This window comes from Macrobrachium nipponense, chromosome 35 (assembly GCF_015104395.2).
Source record: "Macrobrachium nipponense isolate FS-2020 chromosome 35, ASM1510439v2, whole genome shotgun sequence".
NCBI lineage: Eukaryota > Metazoa > Arthropoda > Malacostraca > Decapoda > Palaemonidae > Macrobrachium > Macrobrachium nipponense.
In genome coordinates, this window is record NC_061096.1 from 20367617 (window position 1) to 20380494 (window position 12878).

General features: G+C 42.6%; 1 protein-coding gene across 2 annotated transcripts in view; it reads right to left on the reverse strand.

Moving 5' to 3' along the window:
- LOC135208463 (proteasome assembly chaperone 2-like) overlaps positions 1–12878 on the reverse strand; it is a 115285-nt gene that overhangs the window by 40938 nt on the left and 61469 nt on the right. For both annotated transcript variants that reach the window (XM_064240669.1, XM_064240668.1), the window contains exon 5: positions 11551–11652. In XM_064240669.1, the coding sequence (XP_064096739.1) occupies positions 11551–11652 (102 nt within the window). The remainder of the gene's footprint in view (positions 1–11550; positions 11653–12878) is intronic.

Sequence of the window (12878 nt, forward strand, 5' to 3'; positions counted from 1 at the left end):
CCTCCATTCGAGACTAAGTCCATGATTGTAGGGGGAATATACGGTTAACCATTCGATCCCGTTGGAGAGAGAGATGCAACCGACTGTTAATGACCGAGACCTGGATGGTACTGTATTGGCCTTACGCTTACAATGACAGCCCGGCCGTCTCGCTCGCTGCCTGGCTGCATTCATCGTGAGTTGCCAGTTACTTCATTTAATGAAGGAATATAATAAAATTATTCCCGAGCCTAAGGAAGCTCTCAATAATGCCAATTTAAGCCAAACAACTTTGTTAAATACCGAAGCTGAGTAGGTATTGTCGTAACAAACTTTTTAAGCGAAGTCCTTACCAGGAAAATCCTGTAAGGATATAGATAATTTCGTAGCGAACCACAAAGGCAACTATGTTATGCGTATATGACTTGTCATTCAGCAGTCGTATGCAGCAAGTCTTCCTTCTACATTCTTTCCTCTCCGATGCGGAGAGAGAATGGAAATTTTGCCCTCTCCGTTCTTTTCGTCAATAAACACGAATTAGCATTAGTCGAAAGAGATCGCAATGAAAACTCTCGGATCGAAGAGAATCCCTCAAATTTTTATTCTCTTGGAGATAAGGCCGTATTCTACGCCTCTATTATCTGGAAGAGCCTCTAATCAATGAATGAGAGCTCGTACGAACCTTGTTCAATTTGCAAACGATTGCCACTCTTTCTGTAAATGGTTGGTTGCATTATTTTAGAAGGAGGAAGATTTTAATATCGTCTTATTACTAATGAACTATTTTTTTTTTTTTTTTTTTTTTTTTTTTTTTTTTTTTTTTTTTCAATAAAAAAGGTCGCTAAGGTCTTATAAACTGAGAGACCTGCTCCCTTATTGGCTTCCAATTCCGATCTATCTTCCATTTCCTGTCCATCAAGTTGGGAGAAGAATGAGCAACCGGAGGAGAGCGCCTCCTTCCGTAAGGTGAAGGGCTTTTAGCAGTACCGATTCTAACCTGGCAAGGGCTAAGGCTGCCTGTGCGACATCTTGAGTCCCCACCAGGAAAAAAAACCGATCTTGCTCTTGCCATTACTTGCATTAAGACTATCCTGAGAAGGGCGACGGCCGCCTGTGCAACAACTCCCGTCCTTATCAGGAGAAATCCTCGAATGTCTTTCACCTTACGCAGAATCAGGATCTAACTCCATATACGATGAAGATCCTGGTTTATAGCTTCAGGCGCTTAGCGCCTCATCTCAGGCGCTTTGCTCCTCGTTTCAGGCGCTTCAGGCTTTCAGGCGCTTTGCGCCTCATCTGAGGCGCTTCAGAAGCCTTGCGCATCGTTTCAGGCGCTCCAGGCGCTTTGCACCTCATTTCAGGCGCCTCAGGCGCTTTTAGCCTTGTTTCAGGCGCTTTTCGCCTCGTTTCAGGCGCTTCAGGCACTCCGAGCCTGTTTTCAGGAGCTTCAGGCGATTTGCGACTCCTTTGAGGAGCCTCCGACGCTTTTTCGCCTCTCTTCAGGCTCTTCAGGCCGCTTTGCGCCTCTTTATTCAGGCCTTTCTTTAAGGCGCTTTGAGCCTCATTTCAAAGGCTCTTTAAGCGCTTTGCGCCTTCATTTCAGCCTCTTTTCAGGGCGCTTTGCGGGCCTCATTTCAGGCTCTTTCAGATGCTTTGCGCCTCGTTCCAGGCTCTTCAGGCGCCTCGAGCCTTGTTTCAAGCGTTTCAGGCGCTTCATGTCCGAGGAGCTAGAAGCTTAAAAATTATATATGTATGTTAATCATTAACCGAGATCCATAATTCATTCGATCAACATATATTCTTTAATATCTAATTCGTTCTTCTCAGAATAGATATATTTTCATATAAATGTACCGATGAGGAATTTGTTGAAATAACTCTTTCAAACCCCATGGGATAGAGCCTCCGTCTATTTGTACGGGGGACGAAAACAGGATAGGGCAATGCCTCTACCGCAACTGTTATCGAAAGATATCTCTCTGAGGTTCCGATATCTACGACGAGATTATCTTGCATCTTCATTGAATCTACGCCGTTGAAACTTTCTTCTCCTTATCCGTCAACACGATAATAATAAGGGGAACACATTACATTAGGACGCCTTTCCAATGGCGAACTTGGCAGTCTGGGACGTTCTACAGAACCTGCCGAGGGGACGCCTGATCGGTGGGGATTCTCTGAAACCCCCCTGCGGTTGTCGACATTCCTTCTCCTCTGGGCTTGTGAGCTTGGAAGAGGTCTAGACCTGGGGGAACACTATATTCACTTCTTTCCTTTTAAAAGCTTGCATTTGAGCTATCCATTTATCTTCAATTTGCATATATAAATTTGTAGTTTCTGAGGAGTAAGAAGGTGATGAGGATGCAACAACTACTAGTACTGCTAATACTCTAACTGCTCGTTAGCACAAACGCTATTAAAGCTTATAAAGTAAGCGTATCTAGTTATATGCTTTTCTGACTTCCTAAAGTAGGAAATTAGAGTTTAATATTTCCTTAATAAAGTTGTAACCTTTATTACATGTAATAATGAATAAATATTAATAATTCTCTTTATGGCAAACTATGTGAGTGTCTACCGATGATTTCGGTAGTTTCACTTAGTATTTTCTTCGAAATTTCGAAGCGAAATTCATTAAAAAGTTAATAAAAGCGTATGCCGAACCAAAGACCCAGTACTTCCCTGCAAAAGACAGCCCAGAAGATCGATGGCGATGAAACTCGAAAATCAAATCAGGAGGAACCGTAAACGTATGTTTACAGTCCAAACGATAGAGAAAAATCTGTCCTTAGAAGGTAATAGTTCCTATTCCTGCCACCCAGCGGCAGGCCGGTAGATCACCTGACCTACCTACTTGTAGCGTGTGCCGCGAAATTCGAATTTCTATCGGGGACGACGGAGTCTATAGCTAAGTATATATCTGACAGGGAAGTTGAATGTATGAAACAGTAAAATTATGTCCTTTTCACAGACATTAAAAAATACAAATTTATTAATTTTGCAATCCTAATAAAAAAAAATAGGTAATACATATAAAGATGTTATAAAATTTTCTTAGCACTTACATGTTACAAAAAGTATAATTAAAACACTATATTACAAATTCAATACAAATTCAAAAGAATCTTGCTGTACTATTAATGTTGAAATAAATATAATTTTTACCCATTTCTAATTAAAACTGCTAATGGTATTAGAATTTAAAAGTAATTTTTCAACTCCAGTAGCAAAACAAAAAATTAACAGACTATTTTTAGAATACAATACATCTTGACATCTGTCCACAAGAAGAAAAAGATGAGATGATGCAGATAAGTTAGTGCATATGTATATTATTTATGGTCCTTTATGTCACAGATAGTTAAGTGAATCCTACTATAATTAGTTTAAAACTACCTCGGCTAACACTCTAAGATTAGAAAGCTCTGAAGGGAAAATGGGAACTTGTAAGCGAAAAGAAAAAGTTTATGAATCTGTGACTATGCAGAGGAACAAGCTAGAAAAAGGTGACAGAAAACATTGATTGCCTTATTACAATCTGAAACATGGAAAATGTCGTCTTGCAATAATAAGGCAGAGGAAAACACAGCTGTTCAAGTCACAGTAGAAGAATGTAAAGTTCTTGAGACATAAAAGACCAAGAATATGAACTGGGTGTTCCAAATGTCTTAGAAAATATTTAAAATTAAGGTGACCCCTAAATACATACAGTTGCCGTGTATTTCATGGAGGAAACCAAACCAAAGATAGGGCAATCTTAGGGTCACATGCAGAAAAGAAGCTTAATGGATCAAACCTAGGGAGAGCTGGGATTCTGTTCATTCCACATGGTGGACATAGGCTGGAAAGAGTAAGTTACTTCCAAAAGACTTATTAGCTTATTTTTGGGATGATAAAAAGCTTGGTCATTAAGGCATATACAGGCAGTCCCCGATTATTGACGGTCTCGGTTATTGGTGATCCGGTTTTATGGGGGGTTTGTCTAGCGACGACAATAACTGAACTTTTGGTGTCGATACCCACTTATAGGCACCAATAACTGGGGAATAGCGCTATTATCACTGATTTTCGGTTATCATCACACCATCAGGAATGGAACCCCTGCCAGTAACCAAGCATGACATGTTGGAAGATAAAAGTGACATTTCCAAAATGATTAACTAAGACCAGAGAAACAGCACCCTCACCCCCCTATTTTGGCAAACTAGTCAGGATACCATGGAATAAGAGGATTGAGGAATGGCAGTCTTATGGCCAGAAAGCTGAAGAAATGCTGCCATGTCCTAATATAACTCCCTCGCTCCCATGAATGCCAACTGCAATTCCTCCTCTCAATAGCTAATCCAATATTGTATCAAACTGGGGTATATCGAAAAAGAGAGATAGAAGCTGTAGAAGAGCTGAATTTGCAGTATCTAGTTAAATGGAAACGCTGAGCGTGAAGTTGCAAGAAGTTCTGAAGAAGCAGATGCCCTGTAAAAACATGGACATAGCTAATTAGTTCTCCAAAAGCCAAAGTGATTACTGACCATGTGAGAAGATTTAATGGACAAAGCAGGATACTTGGGAGTAACCTGTAGTGGTATGTAAAGGGAGCCTCAAAATTGATAAATGAACTGGAGTTAGTATTCCAGTGTAAGACTTGAAACTACAAGCCAAGGTTAAAAAAACTAGATCCATTAGTTCATTCCTAATCCTGATTGCTCATAGAGGGAAGAAAGAAGAGGATAAAACACCTCAATGGGTGTTGGACAAAAAAAAAAAAGACAACAGAGAAAGCATTAGCAGTTCCCGTCCTTCAAGATTGCTTTGTTTTACTTACAAGACAAACTCATGAAAAATTCATGAAGAAGACTGGAGATTCTATAAAACAGAAACCTCAACAGTTACTTTAGCAAGCTGATTGCAAAACCCACTCTGCAACTTTTCAGCTGGGCACTTCTAAGGAAGATTAAATTGAAGGAAGAGACAGCAAAACAAAGAAACATCTAATGGCTTCTACATAGAGTACAGAGAGATAAATAAGCCTTTCTGTATAATATATTTCCCAACTTCACAGATGTACACAAAGTATGACCAAAAAGAATTTTGAAGACAAAAAAATAAACATAGAAATAAGGCTTGTTTTTGTTCATGTGCTGAGTACATCTGATTGTCTCACAGTACTAAAATGTGACTGTCTAGTACAACATATTTATTAGTACTCTTGTTTTTTTAGTTAATTTATTTTAAAACTACTTGATATTCATTTTAGTTCATAGATTATAATATTAAAGCTTTTCTGAAGTAGACATAATAGCAAACTGAAAAACTTGAGCAAATTATGAAGTAACATACAGTATAAACCTGGTCATGTTGCATCAAAAATTTAATTGGCCAATAGTGTTTCCAGTGTGTGCAAATGAATGGAGCTACAGCTAGTACTGTATTTTAACATTTTGAAATTATACTGGACGTTGGCTCATGCTCTTGAATTTTTTTCTTTAATCTCAGATAATGGAAAAACTTAACACCCAAAAATGTGAAACTTTACAAATATGGAATAACATTTTACAAGCAGTCCCCAGTTATTGACAACCTCGGTTATCAGTGATCTGGTTTTATGGCGCTTATCTAGTGCCAAAAATCAGCAATTTTCATTGCCAAAATGCACTAATTTCCGGTTATTGTCGCTGATAATAGAGTATACGTGCCAAAACATACCTAACAGAGGCAAAGGTGCCATAAACTGGTTATCAGGTTAAAACCACAATTTTGTAAAGTAAATTGTATTTCCTAAACCTGAGGTCCTTTACATTAGGAATTACTTTATGACCAAGCTGGAACATGGCAGTTAATTCTTGAACAAAGTGGTTAGGCAGTAGCTACCGTCTGGTAGGCGGGTACACCCGCCTTCCTGGATGTACTGGATGTAACACTCCACTTTGCCTATCGGCCCAGGTTTCACACTGAGGGGTGGTATGAGGTGGGCATTAATGTAAAAGACCTCAGGTTTGTATAGTTAGGAAAAATAAATTGACTTTAAAAAATTGTGATTTGTTCTAGCACGATACACAAACCCTCGGCCCTTTACATTAGGAAGATTCACTTACTGGTGGGAGGAATCTGAGAGCTTCTACAAATGATTGGAGTTCAGCACACCTGTTGCTATTCCTGGTCGTTAGAGCGAGGAGTGCGCTGCCTCTGACAACTTGATTGGAGTATAAGAGCTGCATGATCAAGAGTCAGACTTCTGGGCCTTTTTGAAATAAAAGAGGAATCGTAACTCATCCGAAAAAGGGCTGGGAAGAATATTTAGCCAGAGGCATTAATGCAAAGTTCTAGGAAGGGTTTGCATTATTGCCAGTCTCCTTCCTCTCCCTGCTAGAGGAAGGAGTGGGATTGTTTCTATGATCTGATAAAAAAAAATAGAAAGGAAACTCGATGTGCAGGCAAGTGTAAGTTCGAATCCTATCCTCAGGAAGAGGAAAAGAAGGACGAGGAGGGGAAAGGGGGAGAGACCAGTCACTCTCACATCCTTCTCAACTCTTGAACTGCACACCATGGGCAAGATGGAACTTATCCTCTTGAAGGAGCTGGGTAAGAGAACACAACTTGTTGAGCATCCACCACCGGTCCAAGGAATAAGGAGTTCCAAGACCCTGCGCATCCTTGAATCGCAAATGACTGACTGAGCCGCTGATAATTTTTTTTACAGCCCCAGGCATGCGAATGATGGCAAAGATCACCAAAACCAGCCATTACAACATGCACGTCCTTCAATCACAAATGTGAGAGTAAGCCATAACACACATCACTAACTTGCAATTAAAGAAAATACAGAAAGCACCTGATAAATTTACACTTGATAAATAAATTCTACCATATGATGCTGTGTAAGGGATACTGAAATAAGTGATGAAAAAATGATGGTAGATTTCTTACACTGAATAATTTATCTTACTAATAAATACTGTAAAAATTCTGTGAATGTTTAAAAATGCCAAATGGCAAAAGTATCCCTGACAACTTGAGAACATAATGCAGGTGGTTAGAATAATCAATATTGCCCTAATAAAATTTATTAAACACTTCAGCCACACAATGATGGCCCTCTTAGTGGCTGATTCTTGACATCATATTTTTTTCCTCAACTTTATCTTCATAACACTAATTTTAGCCAAATCAAATTTACTGATTTGCTTTTCAACTTCTTGCACATATGACTGTAGCCTCTCTTCTGAGTGCTCTATGTCCTCCAAAGCCATCTTGAGACTCCCCTGACCCTGTGGTGTTGTCCGAGTTGATCTGGACTATATGACGAGAAACTTTTTCTTGGAAGAACTGGAGCGCCAAAAAGATGGCTGCCATCTCTTTGATGTTTATATGCCAGGACACCTGTTCCCCTCTCCAGGTGCCTGACACTTCTTCCCCCCCCAGTGTTGCTCCCCACCCCGTGGAGGACACGTTGGAGAACAACACTAGGTCGGGGCTCTAAAGCTTGAGAGAAACACCCTCCGACAGCTTCACCGGATCGAGCCACCACTTTAAGTGATGCTTTACCTCTTTTGATATTTCCAAAACCGTATCCAGGTTCTTCTTGTCCTTCCAATTGTCCTGCAGGAAGAACTGGAGAGGCCTGAGGTGTAGTCTCCCCAAGGAAACAAACTTCTCCAGTGAGGAAATGGTCCCCAGCAAACTCATCCATTCCCTCACCGAGCATGATTCCTTCCTTAGGAAGGCTGACACTTTGTCTAAGCCTTGCTGCTGACGTCCCTGGGACGGGACGGAAAAGCTCGAAAAGCCACTGAATCCATCTGAATTCCCAGATACACGATGCACTGTGTTGGGGTTAGCTGTGACTTTTCGAAATTCACCAGAAGTCCCAGGGACTTTGCCAAAGTTAACGTTGCTTGAAGGTCCTTCAGACACCGCGTTTGCGAGGAGGCACGAATGAGCCAGTCGTCCAGGTACATAGAGATTCTGATGTTTGCAAGATGAAGCCACCTCGCCATGTTCTTCACAAGAGTCGTGAAGATCATTGGGGCCGTGCTCAATCCGAAGCAAAGCGCCCTGAATTGGTAAACTGTCCCCTTCAGGACAAACCGCAGATACTTCATTGACTGAGGATGAATCGGGATGTGAAAATAGGCGTCTTGAAGATCTAATGACGCCATCCAATCACCTGGTCTTAAGGTCCCAAGAACTGACTGAGGTGTCTCCATCTTGAATTTCTGTTTCTGCACGAAGAGATTCAGACTGCTTACATCCAAGACTGGTCACCAACCTCCCGACTGTTTCGGCACCAGGAACAACCTGTTGTAGAAGCCCGGGGATTCCAGGTCCACGACCTGTTCCACCGCTCTCTTTTCGAGCATTTGCTCGAGCAGATCGTATAGAATCTGCTGCTTCTCTTGATGGTAAACAGGTGATAAATCCCTGGGTGTCGTGCACAGAGGGGGAGGCTTCAAGAAAGGTATCTTGTATCCCCTCTCGATGATGTTGAGCGACCAGCTGTCTGCATCCCTCTCTCTCCAGGCTTTTGAGAATAAAGCCTGGCTCCTACCGGTGACTGAAGGACTGTCGTTTCATTTCTTACCCCTGAGCTTAGAAGGGGCTCTGCCTCTGGAAAGGCCTCTTCCTCGAGAAGGCGGCCTCGAGGATGCTCCACCTCGAAAGGGCTTCTGCTTCTTAGGAGCTTGCATTTCTGAAGACGTCGAAGGGACTGCTGTACGTCTCGAAGACTGAGCTAGGAGGTCTTGGGTCGCCTTTTCTTGCAGGCTGACGGCCAGATCTTTTACCATAGCCTGGGGAAAGAGATGGTTCGAAAGAGGGGCATACAGCAATTCTGCCCTCTGTGAGGTAGAGACCGCCTTCGCAGTAAAACTACAGTAGAGCGCTCTCTTCTTCAAGATTCCTGTACAGAAGTGCAAAGCTAGCTCTTCAGAACCATCCCTGACGGCCTTGTCCATGCATGCAAGAACGCTGGACAGCTCCCCCAGGCTAATCGAATCAGGACTACGTGACTGTGTATCCAGGACCCCTAAACACCGGTCCAAAAAATTTAACACTTCTATCGTATGGAAGAGTCCCTTAAGATGGTGGTCTATTTCAGGAGGAGTCCAAGACACCTTTGCTGATGAAAAAAGGGATCTCTTCGGTGCGTCCACCAGGGTGGCGAAGTCACCTTGGGCAGACGAGGGAGCTCTTAGTCCGACGTCCTCCCCTGTCTCATACCAAACGCCTGCCTTGCCTGTAAGTCTTGACGGGGGCAGGGCAAAAGAATTCTTGTTTTGGACTTTCCTTGACTCCATCCAATTATGTATCTTCTTAAAAGCCCTCTTGGTCGAAAGCGAAGTAGCCATCTTCACGATTCCTGGAGTCTTGATGGCTTGCGAAGATGACAACTGAGAAGGGGGAGAACGAGGGGCCGAAGGTTGGAATTTTTCTTCAAAAGAAGCACGGAGTAAGCGCACCAAGACTTGATAGTCCGAAGACGGTGTTGAAGATTGTTCTTCGGTTGCTTCCTCCGACAAGTCTCCTTCATGATGAGTGTCAATCAGATGAGTAGAGTCAAAAATATCCTTCGAGCGTCTGGAAAAACGTCCTGTTGATCGTCTTGACTAGAGTCCAGACAAGTGTCACGCTGAGCGTCCATACGAGCGTCCAGCAAAGCGTCACGCCTGGCGTCCTGCCAAGCGTCCAGACGAGCGTCACGCCTGGCGTCCAGCCGAGTGTCACGCCTGGCATCCAGCCAAGCGTCACGCCTGGCGTCCAGCCGAGCGTCATGCCTGGCGTCCAGCCGAGCGTCATGCCTGGCGTCCAGCCAAGCGTCACGCCTGGCGTCCAGATTAGCTGCCGAACTAGCGTCGTATCTGGCAGCTGACGGTTTCTTTCTCTTGACTGAAGCACGTTTGGGAAGATGATCCTCGCGCTCTCTAGACAACTGCTGGGGAGCTGCACGAAATCTAGAGGGTGAAGCCACAGGAGAAAGAGAGGAGCGAGGAGAAGGAGAAGGGGACTGCCTGGACCTCTTGATTGGCAGTTTATCATCCTTCCTTCTGCGATACTGCTTTGCCTCTCTCTCTGCAATCAACGAGTCAAGTTGTTGTTGAATATACAAAATAATCCTCTTTGACGCAGAACCTTTCTTCTCAGGCGAAGGGCTGATCCTGTGAGAAGACAAGGGGCGAGGGGAAGCCCTCCTCCTTCTCACATGGACCGCCACGGCTCTATCTCTAGAGCGACCGGGGCGCTCAAAAGCACCCTCGTCGAAAGAAGTCCTCTCCTGCGAAGCTCGCAAAGCAGAAGGAGATAAAGGACGTGAAGCGTCCTCCTCCCTGAGACCAAAGATGACGGCCACCTGTGCGACATCTTGCATCTTTACTCTCTTTTGCGGCGGAAAGTCTTCAAATTGCTCAGGAGACGACCGCAAAGCAGAAGAAGCTAATGGACGTGAAGCGTCCTCTTACGAGGAACCAAAGACGACGGCCGCCTGTGCGACATCTAGCGTCTTATTCTCTTCAGAGGGCGCGAGACCTTCCGAGAGCTCCAACTCCTGCGCAGGGAGGACGTCTCTGATGACGAAAAGCAATCTTTCAAGATTCGAGCACGATCTTTGGCAGCCTGGGAAGTGTCCACAGGTCCTGCCGAAGGGACGTTATCACTACACCTCACTGCACTATTAACACTTTCCAAAGCGAGCACTTTTGATTCTAGGCTACGTAAAGATTCCAGAATCATAGATAGGGCATTACCCTCCACAGCCGCTATTGCAGGGCCCAAAGGCATTACAGGTTTAGGAGGAATAAATTCAACTGGAGGGGTAGCAGGTGTAACATTATTGCCCTGACATATACTGCCTGATACACTCCTGGAGGAAGACCTGATCCTATCACGCTCTAACTTACGTATATAGGACTCGTATCCCTTCCAACCCCAATCAGACAGACTTTCACACTACTTGCAACGATCATCAAATATACACACATGATTTCTACAACTCGCGCACACTGTGTGGGGGTCTACCGAAGCTTTCGGTAGCCTCACCTTACATTCCATTCAACACACCCTGGCGCTAATCGAACTAGACCCAGACATCTTAGTTAAAGGAAATAATAGAGCCAAAATCAAAACAATCCACAATTAGCGTATGCCTAGCCACAGATCCAATATCAAAAACCAAAAGTCAATCAGGATACTCAAGTAGCCAAAGAAGTTCCAAAATCTAATGATGGAGGTACTGAAAACAGGTGTTGACAGTACCGGCGACAGAGAAAATCTGAATAGAAAATGGGAATGGTTCCTGATACCCGCCTCCCAGCGGCGGGAATGGGTACTAACCACCTGTCTGTCCACTGCGTGTGCCGGGAGTTTTGAAATTCTGTCGGACTTCGGAGAATACAGCTATATATATATCTGACAGGTAGGCTTCATGAACAAAATTGTGATCATGGGCACAGCAGAAATTGGACAGGAGCAATCAACTAGGGTTTACTGTACTGTATAAATCATGGTACTAGAAACAAAGAAAACAGTAGTCCTATGCCAACACGTCGGGAAGTGTTCTAAAAACTATAAAGCATGCCTTACCTGATTTCCATGAAGTGCTTAACAAACCCACTTCCAGATAAAAAATGATGCTTTCTTCCGAATTCATCTTCATGTTCTTCTAACTCACTTGCCCCTAGTGATCTGAAAATATTGATAATGTTAATACTTTTTAAATTTCACAAATATGAACTTAATGTATATGAATACTAATGGCATAAAAAACAAATCAAAGAGCACAAGGCTGAATTCCTACTTATAAATGAGACAAAGTAAGATGCACATTCATTGTGAAACTAGTTTCTTTAAAAAAATTATAACAAAGTCCTTTTTTTTTAAAGTAAAAACCAAAGCCTTACTACAGCCAATTTCATCACAAATTGAATAATAATTATCTTGTTCATGCAGAGGGAGGAAGCTTTCAATGACATACTGTTTAACTCCAACTGTCACCAACCTTTGTCCAATATGAGGCATTGCTCTTGAATTTATGCATTTGTACTAAACTACAGAATGGTACAAGTAACACAATAGTTTGCTTCTAAAACACAAAAATAATTGTAAAAAATGAAATTGATCTTTATACAAACCTACATATTACAATGCTTCAATAAAGGCTACATGTGCATCTGTGCAAAGACCAGACAGGATACTTAACCTTTTAAAAGAACAGGGGGAGATTAGTTAGTTCAGGCAAGTTACTACATGCAAATGAAATCTCTTAGGTCCCAGGTAACTAGCTCTGTTATACTTTCTGTAGTCTCAAAAAGCTTTGACATAGCTGTGACGTTGGCAGGCAAATTACGTAAAAGTAATGGGTCTGTACTGAAAAAATAAATTCTGCAGCCTAAATAGGAATTTGGATTGGAAAAGTGCTGAGCTGCTAATGCTCTGAAAGGTGAAAGACACCTGAAAGGATGCGGGAGCTCCTGGGCAATGATCCATAAGAAAATCTTTGGCTACAAGAGAAACAGAGTCAAGAATAGGAATGGGACTAAGCTGAAAAATTAATAGACACGAGGATGGGTATGAAAGTATTAACAACAGACATAGCCTCTAAAGGAGAGCCAAGATGAGACACCTAAAGTTGATGAAACATGATTCTATAAGCACTAGCCCACCATATAAAATAGGTCTATACAATAACAGAAGGGCAACCTCACAGGAGCAGCTTGAACCTTGGGTGCTGGTCCTAAGCTGAGTCAACCTGAATATTCAAGCAATAAGAAAAGTGAAATCATTGGAGACAATGTCTTGCATAGGAAGTGAGCTGGTTAAGCTATAATAGAAAAGCTTCATGAATTCCATGGTGATACAATAGAAGAGCATACTGAAAAAAGGTGATGGAAAACATTAATTGGTTAACCTTG